At 33.9% G+C, this 21,465-nt stretch overlaps 1 protein-coding gene across 4 annotated transcripts in view; it reads right to left on the reverse strand.

Annotated features, from left to right (window-relative positions):
* The window catches only part of LOC129744938 (phosphatidylinositol 4-phosphate 5-kinase type-1 beta), a 166,496-nt gene that overhangs the window by 1,526 nt on the left and 143,505 nt on the right, over positions 1-21,465 (reverse strand). Inside the window, exon 19 of one of the 4 annotated variants that reach the window (XM_055737723.1) lies at positions 1,299-7,858. The exons of the other annotated variants lie outside the window; for them this stretch is intronic. Within the exon in view, the coding sequence (XP_055593698.1) occupies positions 7,820-7,858 (39 nt within the window). The 3' untranslated portion in view covers positions 1,299-7,819. Of the gene's footprint in view, positions 1-1,298; positions 7,859-21,465 lie in introns of those variants that run through there. 4 annotated transcript variants of the gene reach the window in all.

Here is a 21,465-nt window from a genome sequence, read left to right on the forward strand (position 1 = left end):
TCTGTTTTTTTTTTTTGCATTCTTCTTTTAAACTCGATAACATGGGATAAATATGTGTGAACTTTACTTTACTCCTTGTATTGCTTTGTTTGGCTGTAAATGTTTTTTTTTTTAATGAGAGTGTTTCGGGGATGCGAGAAAGAGAAACACGAAGATAACAGAAACCGAACTCCAAAAACGAAGAGAGGGGAGAGGCCCTATGATAGTCAAGTTTTTCGCACTTTGTGTAAAGTAACAATTACTAGTGATTATGTTGGTTAGCGTAAATGTTAGTTAGAATTTTGTTTTTTTTTTGCTTCTCATATGTAATTTCTTCTGAATTTTGTTTCGTCAATGAACTCCGATCGTTGATTTGAGGTTTAATTTTTTTAGTATACTCCTAACTATCTATTGCGCCTAGCTGTCCGCAATCTGAAGATCGAAATAATTCAAAACTCACTCCTTTAGTCAGTTCTTTAAGCAAATTCCTAAACCATGTTGAGACGTAAATTACAATTAATTCGAGAAAAACAAAAACAAATATTATAGCTCTCACATTGCAAATACGATATTTGATTTCGTCGAATAGAATAGAGTCGATAACAACAGAGAATTATTGTTTCCTCGCTTTGTTTTTCTTTGTTTTTTGTTGGGTTAAAGTTTTGTAAATACTTTCGCTTAACTACTATGTATAGTGCTTTACAGTGTGTATTGAATATTTATTTATCCTCTAACCTTCTTTTTTACAGCTACACCTACGCTTTTGGTTTCAATTATTGTTTTCAGATAGATTGGCGCCAGTCTGTTGGATGAGGTTAAAAATTTGAAAAAAAGGCTTTGAAAACTTTGAGAAAAAAAAATCAGTACAGATTAAGTTCTAGGGAAGAAAAAACAAAAACTTACTTCGTTACCTGTATCTCAGATTCTTGGCTTTGAACCTCGAATCGTAAATTCCGATATCGGATAGCTGAATTTTTTTCCACAAAAAGTTCAATTCTGAATTTCAACCTGATGTAATTTTAAATACGTTTTAAATATTGAATCGAATCGATTTTTTAAAACTTTTCCAATTTCAAACATGTCCCAATTCTAAATTAAATTGAAATTCGTGTGTAATCAGTTTCGGAGGAATCTGTCCGAATTTCCAAATCAGATCTAATTTTTTGGTTTCGTTGGAAATTGGTTGATTTCAGGATTCGATCTAATTTTGAATTCGTTCGAATGCTGAAACCATTCGAATTCAAGATAAGGATTCTGGTTTCGGATTCTGTTCGAGTTTTAAATCTGATCTAATTTGTTTGATGTCGTTGATTATTTAATACATTCTAAATTTTAATTTGATCTTATTTGAAGTTAATTTGAGTTTTTATTTTGTTCCAATTTTGAATCCGTTCGAATGTTGAGTTCGTTCAAGATTTGAATTAGAAAAAAAGATTTCTTAAACCGTTCAAGATTTGAATCTTATTTGATTATCTGAAGCTGATCTAATTTTGAATTTGTTTGAACTTCTATAGATTTTTATATTTTTTTAAGTTTTCATTCTGATCCTAAATCGGATTCGAATGATTTCTGAATCGGAATTAATTTTGAATCCCCTGGAATTTCTCAATTTATTTGAAAAAAAAAATCAATACAGATTAAATTCTAGGGTTAAAAAAAAAACAAAATCTTAAATCGTTACCTGTATCTCAGATTCTTTCCTTTTAGCTTGAATCGTAAATCTACGACATCGGAATTTACTTTTTTTTTGCAAAAAATTCAATTCTGAATTTCAACTTGATTGAATTGTGATTTCGTTTCTAATTTTGAATCAAATCGAATTTTTAAAACGGTTACAATTTCAAACATGTTCCAAATCTGAATCCTTTCAAATCAAAATGTAATCGATTTCAGAGGAATCTGTTCAAATTTCCGAACCAGATCTAATTTTGGCTTCGTTGATAATTGGTTGATTTTTGGATTCGATCTAATTTTGAATTCGTTCGGATGGTGAAACAATTCGAATTCTAGATACGTTCGAATTTTGAATTCGTTTGGTTTCGGAATCTGCTTGAGTTTTGAATCTGATCTAATTTTCGATATCATCGATTGTTTAACCCGTTCTCAATTTCAATCTGACCTTTTTTGTAGTTAATTTTAGTTTTTATTTTGTTGGGATTTTGAATCTGTTCGAATGTTGAATTCTTTCGAGATCTGAATCAGATCTAATATTGAGAAAAAAAATTTCTGAATCTGAATTTGTTTGATTTTCCACGGATTTTTTTTTATTAATTTATGTTCTCATTCTAATCTTAAATCGGATTCGAATGATTGAAAGTCGCCTTCTATTAATTCCTGAACCCGTCCAAGTTTGAATCTGATCTAATTTTGAATTCGGTTGAATTCAAGATTCGATCATATTTTGAATTGGTTTGTTTTCGAAATCTGTTCGAGTTTTGAATCTGATCTAATTCTCGATTCCATTGATTGTTTAATCGGTGCTAAATTTCAATCTGATCTTATTTGAAGTTAATTTGAGTTTTTAATTTGTTCGAATGTTGAATTCGTTCGAGATTTCAATCAGATCTAATCTTGGAAAAAAAAATTGATTTTTGAAACCGTTCAAAATTTGAATCCGATTTAATTTTCTGAATCTGATCAAATTTTGAATTCGTTTGAACTTCCACGGATTTTTATATTTTTTTCATGTTCCTATTCTGATCTCAAATCGGATTCTAATGATTTTTGACCCCGATTTAATTTTGAATCAACTAGAATTTTTCGATTCATTTGAATTCTGCATTCGTCCGAAATCTAAGTTTGAATGATTTTTGAATCCGTCCGATTTATGAATTTGATCTAATTTTAAATACGTTAGAATTTTAATTAAGATTGATTTCTGAGCTCCATTAATTCGCATTATGAAATAGATTGATATTTTAACAGGTTTGAATCTGCTCTAATCTTCTATTCATTTTAATTCTGAATTTGTCAGAAATCTGAGTTCGAATGATTTTTTAATCCTTCCGATTTGTGATTTTGACTTTTTTTGAATTCGTTAGAATTTTAATTTAAATTGATTCCTGAGTTCCCTCATTTCGAATTTTAAATTCGATCGATTTTTTAACTCGTCTAAATCATCGTGTTTTCAATACTAGTTTGAGGTTAGAATAAGTTGGAATTTTAAGTTCGTTCGAGTTCAGGTTACGATTGATTTGTGAATTCTTTCGAGTTCTAATTTTAGATAAGATTGATTTTAGAATCAGATCAAGTTTTGGGTCCTAATTCATTTCCTAAATTCGATCTAATTTAGAACGCGTTTGAATTCTGAATTCCTCTAATTTTTTGAATTCGTTCAAGTTCTCAAATGGATCCTAAATCACTTGATCTAACATAAGGATTCTGAATTCATTTGAAAATCGCATTCTATTAATTCCTGAACCCGTCCGAGTTTGAATGTGATCTAATTTTGAATTCGGTTGATTTCAGGAATCGATCTAATTTTGAATTCATTTGGTTTCGGAATCTGTTCGAATTTTGAATATGATCTAATTTTCGATTTCATTGATTGTCTAGTCCGTTCTAAATCTTATCTTATTTGAAGTAAATTTGAGGTTGTGTTGCGTTCGAGTTTTGAATCCGTTTGAATGTTGAATTCGTTCGAGATCTGAATCAGATCTAATATTGAAAAAAAAATGAATCTGATTTAATCTCCTAAATTTGATCTAATTTTGAATTCGTTTGAACTTCCACGGATTTTTATATTTATTCATGTTTTCATTCTGATTTCAAATCGGATTCGATTAATTTCTCAATCCGAGTTTATTAGAATCCACTAGAATTTTCTTTATTCATTTGAGTTTTGAATCCGTCCGAAATCTGAATTCGAAGAATTTTTGAATCCGTCCGATTCATGAATTTGATCTTATCTTAAATTGGTTTCTGAGTTCCCTTAATTCGAATTCTAAAATCGATTGATTTTTCGACCCGTTTGAATCAGCTCTAATTATCCATTGATATAAATTCGGAACTTGTCCGAAATCTGAGTTCGAATGATTTTTGAATCCGTTCGATTTATGAATCTGATCTTATTTTCAATTCGTTAGAATTTTGATTAACATTGATTTCTGAGTTCCATCAGTAAGAATTCTAAATTCGATTGATTTTTTAACCCATCTGAATCAGATCTAATTTTACATTTGAATGCTTTCACAACTATCTCGAGTTAAAAATAAGTCGGAATTTTTAATTCGTTCGAGTACTGCGTACGATTGATTTGTGAATTGGTTAGAGTTCTAATTTTGGGTAAGATTGATATCAAATTCAGATCTAATTTAGAACTCGTTTGTATTAAGAATTCCATAAATTTCTGAATTCATTCAAGTTCTCAAATGAATTCTAAATCGCTTGATCTAGGATAAGGATTCTGAATTCATTTGAAAATCGCATTCTAATAATTTCTGAACCCGTTCGAGTTTGAATCTGATCTAACTTTGCATTCGGTTTATTTCTAAATTCGATCTAATTTTGAATTCATTTGGTTTCGGAATCAGACCGAGTTTTGAATCTAATCTTATTTTCGATTTCATTGATTGTTTAATCCGTTCTCAAATTAAATCTGATCTTATTTAAAGTTAATTTGAGTTTTTATTTTGTTCGAATTTTGAATCCGATCGAATGTTGAATTCATTCGGCATAATACTAGAAAAATTGATTTCTAAAACCGTTCAAGATTTGAATCTGAATTAATTTTCTGAATCCGATCTAATTAAGAATCCGTTCGAACATCCACAGATTTTTATATTTATTCAAGTTCTCATTCTGATCTGAAATCGGATACGAATGATTTTTGAATCCGATTTAATTTTGAATCAACTAGTATTTCTCAATTCGGATTCTAAATTCCGTTTATTTTTTAACCCATCTGAATCTGATCTAATTTTACATTTGAATGCTTTCATAACTTCTTCGAGGTTAGAATAAGCAGGAATTTTTCATGTTCCAGTTCTGAATTCCATCCCGAATGTAATCGATTCCGGAGGAATCTGTCCGAATTTCCGAAACAGATCAAATTTTGGTTTAGTTGGATATTGTTAGAAGTTAATTTGAGTTTTTATTTAACTTCCTTCGAATGTTGAATTCGTTCGAGATCTGAAACAAATCTAATATTGAAAAAAAAATGGATTCCTGAATCCATTCAAGATTTGAACCCGGTTTAATTTTCTGAATCTGATCTAATTTTGAATTCGTTTGAACTTCCACGGATTTTTATATTCATTAAAGTTCTCATTGTGATCTCAAATCGGATTCAAATGATTTTTGACTACGTTGTAGTTCTGAATTATACCATTCTGAATGTAATGGATTTCGGAGGAATCTGTCCGAATTTCCGAAACAGATCTAATTTTGGTTAAGTTGGATATTGTTAGAAGTTAATTTGAATTTTTATTAAACTTCCTTCGAATGTTGAATTCTGAAACAAATCTAATATTTAAAAAAATCGATTCCTGAAACCGTTCAAGATTTGAATCTCATCTGAATCCGATCTAATTTTGAATCCGTTCGAACATCCCCAGATTTTTATATTTATTCAAGTTCTCATTCTGATCTGAAATCGGATTCGAATGATTTATGAATCCGATTTAATTTTGAATCAACTAGTATTTCTCAATTCATTTGAGTTCTGAATTCGTCCGAAAAAACGTCATTTGAAAGCGCTTGTCCGCAAATTTTATAAAAATCAATGTTGGAGGGTTTTGTAACAAGTGAAAATTACCAGCTTCAGTAACTACAAAAGCTTTATTTTTCGAAAATTTTGCGCAAATTGTCAATAGACATCAATTGAATCCATCCTGTTTACTATTGCAATAACATTCATTTTGATAATCATTGATGGGAGAAAATTGGCTCTCCGCTTTCTTCGCTCTTGAGCTGCAAGCAGGGTTGCCAATGGGCCTGATTTTTCAGGATTTGGCTGATTTCGGAGGCCCAACCTGATAATCTGAAAAGCTTTCGTTTTTCCCTGATTTTTGGAAATAAGTCCAATTTCTCCGGATTTTTTGTAAATATGACCGAAATCTCCGTTAAGCCATGAATCCTGATTTTTATTTTCCATATCTCTAAATTTAAAAAAAATGGCAACCCTGGCTGCATGAGCTTTGATGCTCAACCGCTTGAGCAAAGAGCATTTCAATCCCTGCTCCCTGGTTTTGAATGTTGTTTTGAATTTGTTGAATTTCTTAATCCGTTGGAGTTCTGAATCTTATAAAAATTGGATTCGATTGATTTTTCAAGAATTCAAATTTTGAATCCGATCTAATTTGGAATGCATTGAAGTTTTGAATAACTAAAAAAAATCTAAATCTTTAGCAATTTTCATCTGTATGAATGTTTTTGTCAAGATTTAAAAAATGAGACTAAATCAAGACTATTTTTGCGTAAAAATATTGAAAAGCTTAACAGAAATTATTAGCTTTTTTTAATTTCCAACAACCGAGCGCCATTTTGTGTTTTTAGTTCGTTTTTTTTCCTTTAGCTTTCGTTCAACTAAATTATAACGTTTGCAACCAGTCTATAATTGTTTCCGCTTTATTTTTTTAAACCTTCAATATACCTATGCTAGCTTCCCATTTCTCACTCTTGCTCGAGACAATATTTTTTTATCTTCTATTAACTGCTTGTTTGTTTTCTTTTCTTTACACAATCATTTTGACACATTTTCTTTCACTAATCATCGCTGGTTCAGTAGTTGAGAGTTAAGTTTTTGTTTCATTTTTTGATTTTGTGACCAGAAATGTTTGATGATGGCGGATCGAAATGACGAAACTAAGCTGATTGTCTTAAATGAAATCTTTAATGATAGAAATCAACCTCCCGATTTTTCTGAACTTTTATAAGATTGAAACATTGCAAGTTCATATTTTTTTAAGTAGCATAAACGAAAACTCAAATCCTACACGATCAACTAGGTAGCTACAAAAAAAAATTGCACATTTGAGAGCAAGAAAGTTACTTTCTTCTGAGATTATTTTGAGTTTTTTTTTTAACAGATGAAAAAAATATTTTGATTTTTCAGGTCGACAATAAATCGACCTGAAATTCCCGAACCCAAATAAAACTCAAGCATTGATTTTCAAACATGCAGGATTTTCCACATTTGATTTGATCTGAACGAAACTCGAACGAGAGGATCTTAAAATGGAATGTGTTCTAATTAATTTTCGAGTATATTTCGAGTATTACTTTTTTCCGGTTTTTCTTTTTTTCAATTTTATATGTTTGCTCCTAGAATGAGGTCTACTCGAGATTTTCTACCACTTTCGGTTGTTGTTGTTTTTTTTTTTAAATTTTGCGTCACATTGGGATGTTTTCGATATTTTTACTTCTACATTACATATTTGCATCAACATGTATTTACACATTCCGGTTTAAATCGTTTGATTTTTTTTTTGTTTTTTTTTTTAAACTACATCAACTAGGTTGCATTGGTTTGCTTATTGAGATTTGTGTTTTTTTTTATTTCTTGTTTCCATTACTTCGTTTAACATCATCGGCTTAACTAAGTTATTATTAGATTTGGTTATTTTTTTCCACATTATGTACCCTAACTTTGTACAACAACTGTTAAGTGTTTCAGTTTGAGTGTAGTGTGTAACAGTGTGTTATGATTGTTGTTGAATCGAGTGTCTGACCTGTGATGTTTTGTTCAATTTTAACCTAACTCTCTCTCACGATTATTTTGATATTATTCATTTGATTTGGTTTGTTTTTCTCTTCATTTTCAAACTACTACGGTATAACCTATCAACAATTTGGAGACTAGCTGTTGTTGGCCGAAGAGTGAGATTCGTCCAGCTCTTTTTCAATTGTAATCGTAATCTACTTGATATCTGAGATTTTCCTGTTAGTTTTTTTTTGGTTATATAGTACATTATTAAAAGAAGTTTTTCGTAAGCACAATCACCGCAGCAAAAAGGTAGGTATGCAAAATATTGGTTAGCGTGAAAAGAGATAGAAAGAAGACGGCATGGATTAGATTAAGCAGAATGTGCTCTGATACCTAGTTGTGGGATTGATTCTATAACGTCAGAAATGAAGAGCAATTTTGTTCAAGTAGCAGACATTTTGTTTGATAAAAATACGGCGAACAACGAAAACTCACTTTGGCTCTTGCAATTAACTCACAATATTCAAACTTTGCAACTTTGCATTTCAAGTAGGTTTATTGTTTAGTAAAATTATAAATTAAAAAAAATCAATCGACAATATAACCTTATTCCCAAAAACCATAGTTTTCCATAACCAAAACCTAATTTTGTATTAGCAATTATTACATTTAGAAAAGAGCGTGGTTGAGAAAATTCCAAGGGGTGACATTAAAATCCACTTAGGTGACTTCAACGCAAAAATTTGCTCCGGCAATCAGGACTTTGAGCGCATCATGGGGCGTCATGGTCTACGACAGATGAGCGAAAACGGAGAGCTTTTTTTAGAAACACAACAAACGAAGCGCAGACATCTGACCATTACCTCGTCCTTGGTGAGATACGACTGAGAGTCACGCGTGTCCAACGGCGCGAGGAGAAAGTCGGATGTCGATACGACGTCCGCCGTTTGGAGATTCTAGAGTTGGAAAGGGCATACGTTGAACAGCTTGAATCCCGAGCCTCGGAACTGCCGACAGACGGAACAGTCGAAGAACGGTGGTGTAGAATCAAGAATGCCTTTATAACGATGAGCCATGTTACTCTCGGTAAAGTTTGTGGAAGAAGAAGTGAATGGATGTCGGATGAAACTTGGAGGATGGTCGATGATCGGAGAAAGGCGAAAGTCGGAATTGAGTAGGCATGTACCGGGTCAGCCAAAGCAGCCGCCCGCTTACGATATGCGGAGCTGAAAAAGACAGTTAAACGAGCTTGTAGACGCGACAAAAAAGCGTGGACAAACTCTCTAGCCGAAGAGGGAGAAAGAGCCGCCGCCAATGGAGATATCCGATTACTTTATGACATTTCTCGCCGCCTCAGTGGTGCAAGGACTAATGCAAGAATGCCGCTGAAAGACCGAGCAGGTCAGTTAATGACTGATCGAACAGATCAGCTCAAACGATGGACTGAGCACTTCGAACAACTCTTCCGAGTCATGAATAGCGTTGGCCAACAGAACCCGCAGCTCGAAGCGCCAACAGTAAGTCGCATTAATGGCATCAACTTGGAAGCGCCCTCGCTGACGGAAATAGAAGCGGCAATTAAAGACATGAAGTCCAAAAAAGCGTATGGAATCGATTGCATTCCTGCTAAAATGCTCAAAGTCGACCCTGCCTTGTCAGCACAAATGTTACACCGTATTTTCACTGACATCTGGGATACTGCAACATACCCGGCCGATTGGATGCAGGATATCCTCGTAAAGGTCTCTGTTGAAATGCAAGATTCAACGCAGGTTCCAATGGTGAAATAGAGTTAACCTTTGTTCGTATTTTAAGCAAGGGTTTTACATAGCTGTACTATACACCAGCGATTGTCAATACGCGAATTACCCAATGGAGGCCTTCAACACCTCCCCTCAATTCGCAGATTAAAAATATTGAACACCATCGTCGACTGTTGAGCATCCAGCAAAACCGACAACTTCTTCCAGCCATTGAAAAGCTTCTCCTTGCAATCTCGATAACCGGAAGTAGTCGTCCAGCTTGGTTCTGAAGTCGGCGACAGGGTTTGGTAGGAGTTCATGGACAATAACCATCGCACATAAAACCTTTCCCAAAGCACTAGAATGCCTTTCCAGCGGCTGAAAGGGAGCTCACGCGTGCTAACCGTAGCGTAGCACCACACCATGAGAGTAGTCCTCTTGGTAATCAGCTTCATGAAAGCTTTTCTTCGGACAAATCGTTCAGCTGAACCACTTGCCCTCTGCGCTGGTTCACGTTACTAACCGTAGCTTAGCTCGTGACCACGTCGAGAATAATCTTCTTGGAAACCATCTTCGCTGCGCTGACGCTCCTCTTGCCTTAATACCCCTGCATTGGCTGGTCCCTCTGCATAGGTTGTCCCTACACCTTGACTCGTCTCTGCACTGGCTGATCCCTCTTAGCTGGTACACGCGCACTTGCTAACCACAAGTCAGGAACTTGAGAGTACGCTTCTCACCAGCTCGTTGTTCCTTCCAGACGTGTCTGGACCCATAACCTGTTGAAATGAAAGATTCAACGTAGATTTCAATGGTGAAATAGAGTTATCGTTTATTTGCATTCTAAGCAAGGTTTTTACATAACTGTATTGCTAGTTCCCCAGCGATCGTCAATACGCGAATTGCTCAATCGTGGGTTTCAACAGTCCCGAAGAAAGGAGACCTCACCGAGTACAGTAACTGGCGTGGCATAACGTTGATCTGTACAACCTTCCAAGTTCTCTGCAAGTTGATCCTGAACAGGATCCAGGGGAAAATCGATGCAACTCTCCGTCGACAACAAGCCGGATTCCGACCCGGACGATCATGAGTTGACCACATCACAACGCACAGTGAAAAATACAAAAAAAAATCAACGAGTTCCAGTACTATCTTCTCTTGATGTTCGTTGATTTCGAAAAAGCATGCGACCGACTGAACCACGAGAACATCTAGGATGCCCTTAGGCGACGTGAAGACTCAGAAAAGCTAGTTCATCTCATCGAAGCACAGTACGAGGCATTTTCGTGCAAGGTTTTGCACGGCGGTTTCTTGTCCGATTCAATCCCGGTAACTGCTGGAGTGAGACAAGGATGTATGTTATCACTGCTACTCTTTCTCATCGTAATGGATGGAATCTTGACTAAGTCGATTGACTGTAAACCAAACGTCGTGGAACCTTTCGACTATGAAGCAGCTAAAACGACCTCGACCTGGTTGACGATATTGTTTTGCTCGCCCAAACACATCCGAATATGCAGAGCAAACTCGACGACCTCACCGAAAGCTCCTGAGAAAGGGCTTAAAATCAATGTCGGAAAGACCAAGTCGATGGAGATCAACACAGAAAATCCTTCCAATTTCGTGGTAGCTGGGCAACAAGTTGAGAAAGTCGAGTGCTTCCAGTATCTTGGTAGCTTGATTAGGCCTGATGATGGTACCAAGAAAGACATCGAAACCCGGATCAGAAAGGCCCGATTTGCGTTTGCAAGACTCCGAAACATCTAGCGATCACGCCAGATTCTCTACGAACGAAAATCGGAATCTTCAACCAAGGCCGTGCGAACGGGGGGGGTTTTAGGGGTTTAACCCCCCCCCCCCCATGAAGATTTTTTCCAAGTGAAATTTTCGTTGTAACGAAAAATTACTTGATCTTAAAATGTATTTGAAAATAAGTGTTAACAAGCGAGTCACACATTTTTCTCGCCTCCGGCGGAATTTAGTCCTCAATCACCCTTTGCTTAAGACATTTCGATCTACGACATATTCGACGTTTACGAATTGAAACTAGCTTTGATTCTTAATTGCAATTTAATTAATCTTTTGATAGGAACTCAAAACTTGACATACAGAAACCCTACCTCGTCTTCAGAATGGATTTTTCTTAAGAAGTGTAACTGAATAAGAACAGAGTTTGAAACGAACCATTTTTTTTATTAAAATAAATCGTTTATTTCATTACAAATGTTATGCTGATATGAAAAATTCTTCAAGAAATCAATTTCAGACTCAATTTTTTTACGTATTTTTTGTTCTTCTAAATGCTCAACACAATACATAACTTACACAAGGCCACAAAATTAACATTTTTCTGAGGTGCAATGAATTAAAAAGGTTATTTAGATTCGACTATTTGGGTACCCTGAATATGAATATGTATTATTTCTATCAGCTTTTGTTATTAAAATGACTTTAGAAAATAAGTAAAAGGTATTTGAGAAATTTCTGCACTTTTTATACAACAAATCAAACTAAAAACATATCATTTAAAAATCAAAGTTTTAATGAATTTATCAAGAATTCAAGTAATTTTGAGTTCTGCGAAAAAAGTTATATAAGTTTTTTGTTTTTTTTTTTACTTTTTCTCATTTATCAAACTTTTAAGAAGTTTTGAACCAAAATTAATTTTAGATATTTTTTAAGCATACATGTAATCTTTTTGTAGGTTTCAACAAATGTGTCTAATAAAATCAAGTTTTGTTTACACTTTCTGTAGTAATATCAAAAATATTTGTAATGATATCTTTCCATTTTTTTTCAAATTGTTGAATTTTGCTTTTTTTAGATCATGCATCATTTTTATCATAATATAATCCCTTAATTGGATGAAGTATGATAAACAAATCAGCATAAGATTGTTCCTTATATGTAGGTTTGTTAGTTAATCAGTTTTCAATTTTCGATTTTACTTAAAACTGATACATTTTAAAACTCCTTATCACCAAAACTAAAAGTATTCGAAAAAAATTGATAAAAGATTCGAGTTCAGGACGCTAAAATCTAACAAATCAATCATTAAAAAAATAAGCACCAAAATCCTGTTGCCTTGAGTCCTCAGCTAAATTATGTAAATTCTTATCGTGAAACGTGTTAACTAAAAGAAACCTCCTGAAATGTTAAAAAAAACTAATCTTTTTTATTTTCATGTTTTGATCAAATTTTCAAATAAATTTACCAAATTTTAAAGTACAGTTTATTTTTTCAATTCTTTTATTAACATGCCAAATTTTTTAGTCAAACTATTTAAATTTTAGAAATAATTTTAACAAATTTGTCTTTTTTTAAATTCTGAATTTTTGATAACTTGACACATGAGCCCTTAAATCTTATTTTTTTTAAAGAAAAACATAGTTTCAATCTCCTTATTTTTCATTTTTTATCAGTTTTCATTGATCATTCACGAAATTTTCCATTTCCCAACATTTCCATGTGAGTATAATTGAACATAAAGTTATTATTTTGAACTTCAAGAATGAACTTTTTAAGCCATTTATTCTGATAGCTGGAGGATTTTTATATAAATAGATTTTATCTCTGACTTCTTTTACTGGCAGCTTTCAAATAATAATAGATATATACTTTTTTTTTATCAGATTCAATCAAACTATCAATCATTGAATAAATTCTTTAAAGTTCAAAAAAGTTTTTTTCAGTTATCGAAAATTCACATTATGAATCGCGATTAAATATTTTTTTGTTTGAATTCAAAATACTACAGCGGAATTTTTCAATCAACATTTCAGTTGAAAATGAAGAAATGAGTTTTAATTAAGATGAATAAAAATGAACAATTATTATCATTTTCCTAACAACTAATCATGGAAAACTATCCACCTGATTTTACATTTATTTAAGAACTCAAATTTTTTTTTAAACGTTCAAATTCTTTTGAAACAAATTTCTAGTTCAGAATTAAGAACATCATTTTGAAAAAAATATCAACTTTTTAGTTTGTGTGGTAATCATGAGTGAGAAACGGTGTTAGAAATTCCTTTTCTTTTTTATTGTTCATTTTGGTATTTTTTTTAGTTAAATGTGAATTTCGAAAACCCCCCCCCATGGACGGGCCCTTCGCACGGGCCTGTCTTCAACTCAAAAGTCAAATGTGTTCTGTTTTACGGCTGTGAAATTTGGTGCGAACTTGAATGATTATTGTATGCAAACATTCATAACTAATTGAACCAGTTTAGCACATCTTGAAAAGTGCCAGATGGGCCAATGGAATTCTACACGGGTTGTGTGGAGTTAATACGTTCGAGAAGAGACTGGATTTATTCATAAGAGCAAGTTTGACAATAGCAGTAGTGTAAAAAACGGCGGTAAAATTGTGTGATTTCAATTGTTCGGTGAATATAAAATATTTTTTTTAATTTATTTATTTGATGTTCCGTCTCACGGTCACGACATAACCTGATGAACAATATTCCTCCAATTCACTCGGTCCATGGCAACCATTCTCCAACTTCTCTGGCATCCCTCTTACGCCAGATCATGCTCCACTTGGTCTAACCACCTGCTCGTCTTATTCCTACCGGATTGGGTTTGAGTGCCGCAGAAATTCTCAGTGACGCCCGAATCCGGCATATTTTGATATGTTCAGCTACCATTTGGAATGTGTAACGCTCCTGACATCTTCCAGGATGTGTTACATAGAAGAATACTCGGAGGATGTGATGGGTGTCGGAACTATCAAGATGATATTCTAGTAAACGGAAGAACCAAAGAGGAACCTGACCAAAACCTTGTAAAACCGCAGGCAAGATTTCTAAAGCATAATGTAAAAATAAATTTCATTAAAAGTGTTTCGGCACCCAATCAGTAAAGTTTCTTGGATTCATTTTGACGCCAACAGGATAGGAGATAGAAGGAGGTAAACTAGACGATTTTATGCAATGAAAAGGATAACAAAGAATTTGATGAAAGATATGTACACAACCACAAAACATTAATTCCTCCCGCTAGACTTAAGGTCACACCGTTTGAGCTGATGGTCGGTTGGAAATACCGGGGGACTTTCCCGGTCTTATGGAGTAGCAACTTTAAAAACCACAGTAACAACGTTAAAGTTGCAAGTATTTGTAAATCGGTACCTGCGAAGTATCATCCGCGCTTGGTGCGGATGAAAACTGGATCTCAAACGTTGAACTACATCTTCAAAAGGCGCTAGAAATCGAGATGCGGAAACGTAGATGGAGATGGATTGGGACACGCTGCGAAGAAATGAAAACGAAATTTGCAAAGAGGCGCTCTATTGGAATCCAGGAGAACATCGAAGAAGAGGCAGACCCAGAAGCTCATGGCGGTTTAGGTTAGCCACCGAAATTTAAACTGTCGATGAGAATCTTAACTGGGATCAAGTGAAGACGCTGGCTCCGGATCATCAAGGATGGAAGTCTTTTATCACGGCCATACGCGACGGAGAATCGATACGGGACCATCAAATAAGTAAGAAAAACTTTTCCTTGGAGGAATTCCCGACTTTTTTCTGCATTTTCCCGATGGATTTTAAAGCCCGACTTTTCCCGAATTTTCCGAATGAGTGGTCATCCTGTAGGAATGACGTTTACCTGGTTTGGCTAGACATTTTAGAGAGTGATCGAGTGTGGGAGTGTATTCGAAAAAAAAAAATACAACACTTTCTTTTGCGAGTTACCTTTGAATGCATGAATGGGAATTCATGAAATTTTCAGTGAAACTGCTTAGTAATGTAATGCTCACATGTGCAAATGTGCAAAAGCCTTCGATAAAGTACCTCATATGGTCGTGATGGAGAAACTTAAGCGCTACGGATTCCCAGAATGGTTGCCCATTCCTACCTGTTACATCGTCATGGCTATATAAACATTCGTGGAATTCATTCTACTAGTTTTGATATGCCGTCTGGTGTTCCACAGGGAAGTAACTTAGGACCGCTTATCTTTGTGATTTTCATAAACGATTTGAAAATCTACAGGATCATGGACTCGAGAGTGGACTGTGCTGCGCTTCAAGAAGACATCAATAGACTACTCGCATGGTGTGGAAAACATGGGATGGAAGTAAACGCCGATAAGTGCAAGTGTATCTGTATGCCTTTTAAGAACCAGAACCTCCTTATACTGTATTTATTTATGCCTAGTGTTGCACTGGTGCACCACTAGGTACTGTCAAACTGTTTGTTAATTTGGACAGTGTTGCACTGGTTTTGACCTGGTGTTGCACTGCCATCGGGCGGTAGTGCCCCGAAAATTTTGTCAGTGTTGCGAGCGAGCGTGTGAGTGAGTGAGGTAGCAATACTTTGGCGACGATTTGTGTTTGTTTTTATCGGGTACGGTGGAACACTGAATGAAGGGAAAAAACAAATACGGTATTAGTCTTCGAATACGCTTTTGGTGGCACTCGGCTTGAAAGAGTTGTCACCATTAAGGATCTAGGAGTAACCTTTGATCAGAAGCTCTCGTTCAATAAGCATACAGCGACAACAACAGCTAAAGCCTTCGCTATGTTTGGATTCCTGCGACGAAATACTTTGAGCTTTGAGGATCCATACGCTTTCAAGATGGTGTTCTGCTCTTTAGCGCGAAGTGTCTTGGAATATGCGGCAAGAGTTTGGAACATATTTGCAAAGAATGTTTGTATACGATATCCAGACAAATACTGTTGACTGTCCTCAATTGCTCCAAAGCATGAGTTCTCACGCCCCAGCCCGCCGTTTGCGTAACCAAACCACCTTTTGGGTACCTAGAAGCAGAACAGTTTTTAGACAAAACTACCCGTTTAATCGATGTTGTCAGGTCTTCAACGATGTGTCGCACTTGTTTGACTTCAATGTATCCAAATCAATGTTTAAATGTGCAATCCGTGACGTTGCCCAGCTTTAACATAACTTTAATTTAACCATAAGTTAATTTTAATACTCGGTCTGTATGACGGCATTCAAAGACTTAATAAATAAAAACCCGATTTAATACACTTTACAGTGGATTGTAGCCTTTCTTACAGCCTGTAAATTATATTTGGGTACATATAAAACAAAATGAACTATGAATTATGATTAATGAATTTCATACGCAATAAATCCAAAATGAATTTAGGAAATAAAGATTCAAAGTTTTTATTAGGATAAAAGTTTGTTTATATAATCATAATTTTCATATAAATTAACCTTTTTGAATGACTAGATTCTGGAATATCATGTATGATTCCGTTTCTATGACATTATAATCTAACTCAATTTACTCCTTTTGAAGTTACAGCATATGATATCTTCAAAATGGAAGGGGTATAAAAATTAAGAATACAATTTGAAAAAAGATGCCTGACCATGTATTTCAAATAATTCAACCTCTCAAGTATAGGAAACAAATACATAGATAAAATTATTGGATAAAATTTCAAATGCTAGAGTAAAATACAATACCAAAATGTTTAAAATCGGTGCAATAAATTTTGAAAATTAAAAATATTGAAAATTTTGAAAACGCAGTATTTTTAATTTTGTTATTTTGAGATTTTTATTCTGTTTTGTTGATTTTGTCTATTTCGTTAATTTTGTTAATTTGGTCATTTTTTAAATTTTGTCAATAATGTCAATTTTATCAATATTCATGATTTTGTCAGCATTGTTAGTTCAGTAAATTTTGTCAATTTAACCAATTTTCTAGATTTTGTTAATTTGTCGATTTTAACAATTTTCATGATTTTGTCAACTTTTTCAAATTTGAAAATTCTGTCAATTTTGTCAAATTTGTCAATTTTGTCAAATATGTCAATTTGGTCAGTTTTGTTAATTTTGTCAATTTTGTCAATTTTGTCAGTTTTATCAAATAAGTCAATTTTCTCAATCATGTCAATGTTGTCAATTTTGACAGCTTTGCCAATTTTTCAATTAAGTGCATTTTGTCGTTTTTGTCATTGTCAATTTGGTCAATTTTCTCAATTTTGTCAATTTTCTTCGATTCTGTCAAGTTTGTCAATTTTGTCAATTTGTCAATCTTGTAAATTTGGTCAAAATTTAGTCAATTGGGTCAATTTTGTAAATATCGCCAGTCAATTTTGTCAATCTTTTCAATTTTGTCAATTTTGTAAATATAGTGAATTTTGTCGATTTTGTCTTTGTCAATTTTGTGAATTTTGACAATTTGGTCATTTTGGTCAATATTGTCACTTTTGTCGATTTTTGTCAGTTTTATCAATCTTGTAAATTTTGTCAATTTAGTGAATTTTGACGATTTTGTCATCGTTAATTTAGTTTTTTTTTTTTTCAATTTTGTCAGTTTTATCAATCTTGTCAATTTTGTCAATTCAGTGAATTTTGTCGATTTTGTGATAGTCAATTTTGTCAATTCTGCCAATTTTCTCGATTTTGTCAATTTTATAAATATTATCAATTTTTATGATTTTTTCAGCTAAGTGAATTTTGTCAAATCAATGAATTAAGCCAAGTTTGTCAGTTTCGTCAATTTGGTCAATTTGGTCAATTTTTGTCAATTTTGTGAATTTTGTCGATTTTTGTCAGTTTTATCAATCTTGTCAATTTTGTCAATTTAGTGAATTTTGTCGAATTTGTCATCGTTAATTTAGTCATTTTTTCAATTTTGTCATTTTTTACAATCTTGTCAATTTTGTCAATTTAATGAATTTTGTCGAATTTGTCATCTATTTTGTCAATTTTGTTATTTTTGTCAATTTTGTTATTTTTGTCAATTTTGTAAATTTTTTCAATTTTGTAAATTTTGTCAGTTTTATCAATCTTGTCAATTTTGTCAATTCAGTGAATTTTGTCCATTTTGTTATCGTCAATTTGGGCAATTCTGCCAATTTTCTCGATTTTGTCAATTTTATAAATTTTATCAATTTTATGATTTTTTTCAACTAAGTGAATTTTGTCAAATCAATGAATTATGTCAAGTTTGTCAATTTCGTCAATTTAGTGAAATTGGTCTATTTAGTCAATATTTTTCAATTTTGTCATATTTGTATTTGGTCAACCTGGCAAAAAAAGGTTAATTCGGAGTTCTTTCCTGTTTCTTCAACTTAGTCAATAATGATTACCATCATGTCACCATCTACCGCCCAGTTAAGCGGTTTTTCAACTTCAAACATGTGTAATAAAAAAAACGACGGCAGATTTTTATTCGCTTTTTTTCCAATACATCTCAAAACTGCTCTACTTTAAATAAAAAAAATAGTGGAATGCGAAAAATGTACGCTTTTAAAAATAATTAACTAAACGTTGAGGTGTTCAACTGGCCCTATTACCGCCCACTCGACTTTTTCGGGTATCGATAATGTTTTCTTAAGGAAAAATATCTAACAACACAGAAACTGTTCTTTTTAATATTGTCGATGTAACGAGCTGTCAAAACCATATTTTGGATCTTGAGAGAATACATTTTGTGAAATCTTTCCCGCAAATTTTGTACAAATTTTAACAAAGTGCGTTGACTGACAAAATGATGATTCCCGGCAAACAGCCTAAAGTAATCGGTTACTTTCAGCGATAAAACATCATTTTCTAACGTAATCAAACTAAATGCTTCTTACAATTTACACTTTTGACACGATACATGCGTTAAAAACAAAGAAATTGTGCGTGACCGGTAATTAGGAACCCCCACTTTTTTTTATACACCAATTACCGCCCATCACTAAACGCTTCAAAAAACAACAACTATTGAAAAAATCGAAAATTTTCCGATGCAAATCTATTCTACAAAAATTACACTATCGTTTCAAGTCGATTGTAGGACAAATAGGTACTATTTAGTAAACAAAACCCCTTTTTTCCCTAGGAGCACAGTTATGTTTAGTTCGCTAACAGGCGTCGAATTCAATAATTTGACCGGAAACGAAAAACCAAATATTTTATTTCTGGCTATAGTTAGCATAATTAAGTGATGATTTTTCAGTGAAATGGTCGTACAATGATGCCGACACAGAACACAGGTCTTATTTTTGGAGAAAAAATTCCAGTTTTTTCGAAATACACACAAAAAGGTGATTTTGGGCGGTAGGGTAAGTGAGCCCTATTTTGGCATGGTCCTTTTCTTGGCATGCCAACATGTCTTTTCATGTTTTTCAGGTCCAAATTGAGCTTGAAAAATTTTGAATATATTTTCATTGCGAAGAGAATAATTTGTTTCAAATCTGTGCATACCGAATTTTTTGATTCTTTGTACTTTAATAAAGAAGTAAATTTTTTTCGATCTGCATCCGAGGAAATTATGTTGGAAATCATCGTATGAAAATCAGATGAACTCACCTTTCTAGTGCAACTGTTAAATTCACATGCGATTTCAAACGCGGACATTCATTTTAAAAATTTGCAATAAATACTCATGCTTACAGTTAAACTCGACAAAAAATCTAAAAATACTAGAAAGACCAAAGAGTGAATAATTTATTGAGGTTTTAAATAAAATTTAAAACTAATTTTGTTCCTTTTCTTGGCATGCAACTTCAATCGAAATACACCACCAGTGTTGGAAGCTGGAAAAAATACATGTTAATTAAAGAGGTATTTTTGGGTTGATGTTTTCCCCAAAACTTCATTCAAAACTACGCATAAATGTTTTCATACTAATTGGGTTGTATGATAAGACCGTTTCTATCAACTTAAGCTTTGAAATAAGTTGGAGAACATAAGTAATTCGACTAACTAAAAGTCATATCCAAGCATTGAAAATGCAAAAATCGCTATTTGGGAACCATGAATCGAAGGTACATTGGTATGCGTGCTAACAGCATTTGCATTGCAAACTGCCGAGCAAAAGCCACGTGGTCTCGTACAGAACACAGTGGTTTGAAATAAAAAAAAAACTAAGTTAACTTAAGATGTTTTTCTTATCCAAAAATTGTTAGATCGATGGCAATTTATGACTTTAGTATATAAAATACACAATTATTTGAGTTTTGGAATCGTTTTCTATTGCTTGGGAACCATATACTCAGAGTTTTCTTTTGGATTTTTGTTCTTATTTTTTTCTTGGAAACAGAACCTGGAAGTTCAGGAAAATATCGTTTTCTTTCCAATTATTCCTTAAAATATGTAAGTCGATTTAAAAAATGTTTACAGCAAGGTTTACATTATAACATCTTTTTGGCGTATCAATCCACTGCGCAACGCCCCGTGCATTCGAGATGGCTCTTGCCAGAAGCTCATAATCTCAGCTAACAAATTCAAAAGGGCAAAATTTTTCAATTTCTTACTTTATGGAGCCAAACTCCACAATATGAAGACAGTTGTTTGGTAGTGAAAATAACCCTATGTGTCGCAATCGCATTGCGGAATTTCTGGACTTCCGACTTTTTGAAATGAAAGCTTATTTTGTGCTTCCCTTCCAACCAAGTTCATCAATGTTTTCAAAAGCCTTTTTGTTGTATGAGTGGCGCCCGGTGTTCCATCGTCGCATAGAACTTTACGCTCAGCTGACGTCATTCTGTCAGTGGCCTTATATTCAGAATAGCCAACGATTCTGTTAACTGTCAATTGAGCCTTGTTGGTAAAGATCTATTGCACTCTGCTGGTGGCCAAGAATCGGATCATAGAAACGGAAAACAATTGGTACGGCGGCCAAGTAATTGGAGCACCGCAGTGAGTACTTTGCATGCATTTTGCTCACATTATTGAAAGTTCCATAGAGAACACATATTTTTGTTGAACTCTAAGCAAGTTAGCAAGTAAATTCTTCAAAGGGTGTTCTATGGTACACTCAACAGGAAGGTTGGAATGTCGAAAAAAAGGGTAAACCATGCCTTAGGTGCCAAGGTCGGGTACATTTACCCTAAATGGTGTCTGGGCGGTGAATGGTGACTTGATGGTGACTTAGCTTTTTAGCATTATATGCATGTTCCAAAAAAATCCCAAATGCTTCAAACTCTACTATGGAGGGCTTGGTGGCGCTACTGTTTGGTTGTCATCTTCCAATGGCTTCAGCAAGTGAAAGTTCAGATTGACCTCCAAGCCGTCATCGTTTTTCTCTAGACACCAACCCCAACAACAACAACGCAACGTTAGATCTGAAGAGAGGAAGAGAAAAGGGAACAAAAAAACAAGCCCGAGAGCTTAAAGCTCGAGAGGAT

This window comes from Uranotaenia lowii, chromosome 2, assembly GCF_029784155.1.
Source record: "Uranotaenia lowii strain MFRU-FL chromosome 2, ASM2978415v1, whole genome shotgun sequence".
In the NCBI taxonomy this organism is placed as follows: Eukaryota; Metazoa; Arthropoda; class Insecta; order Diptera; family Culicidae; genus Uranotaenia; species Uranotaenia lowii.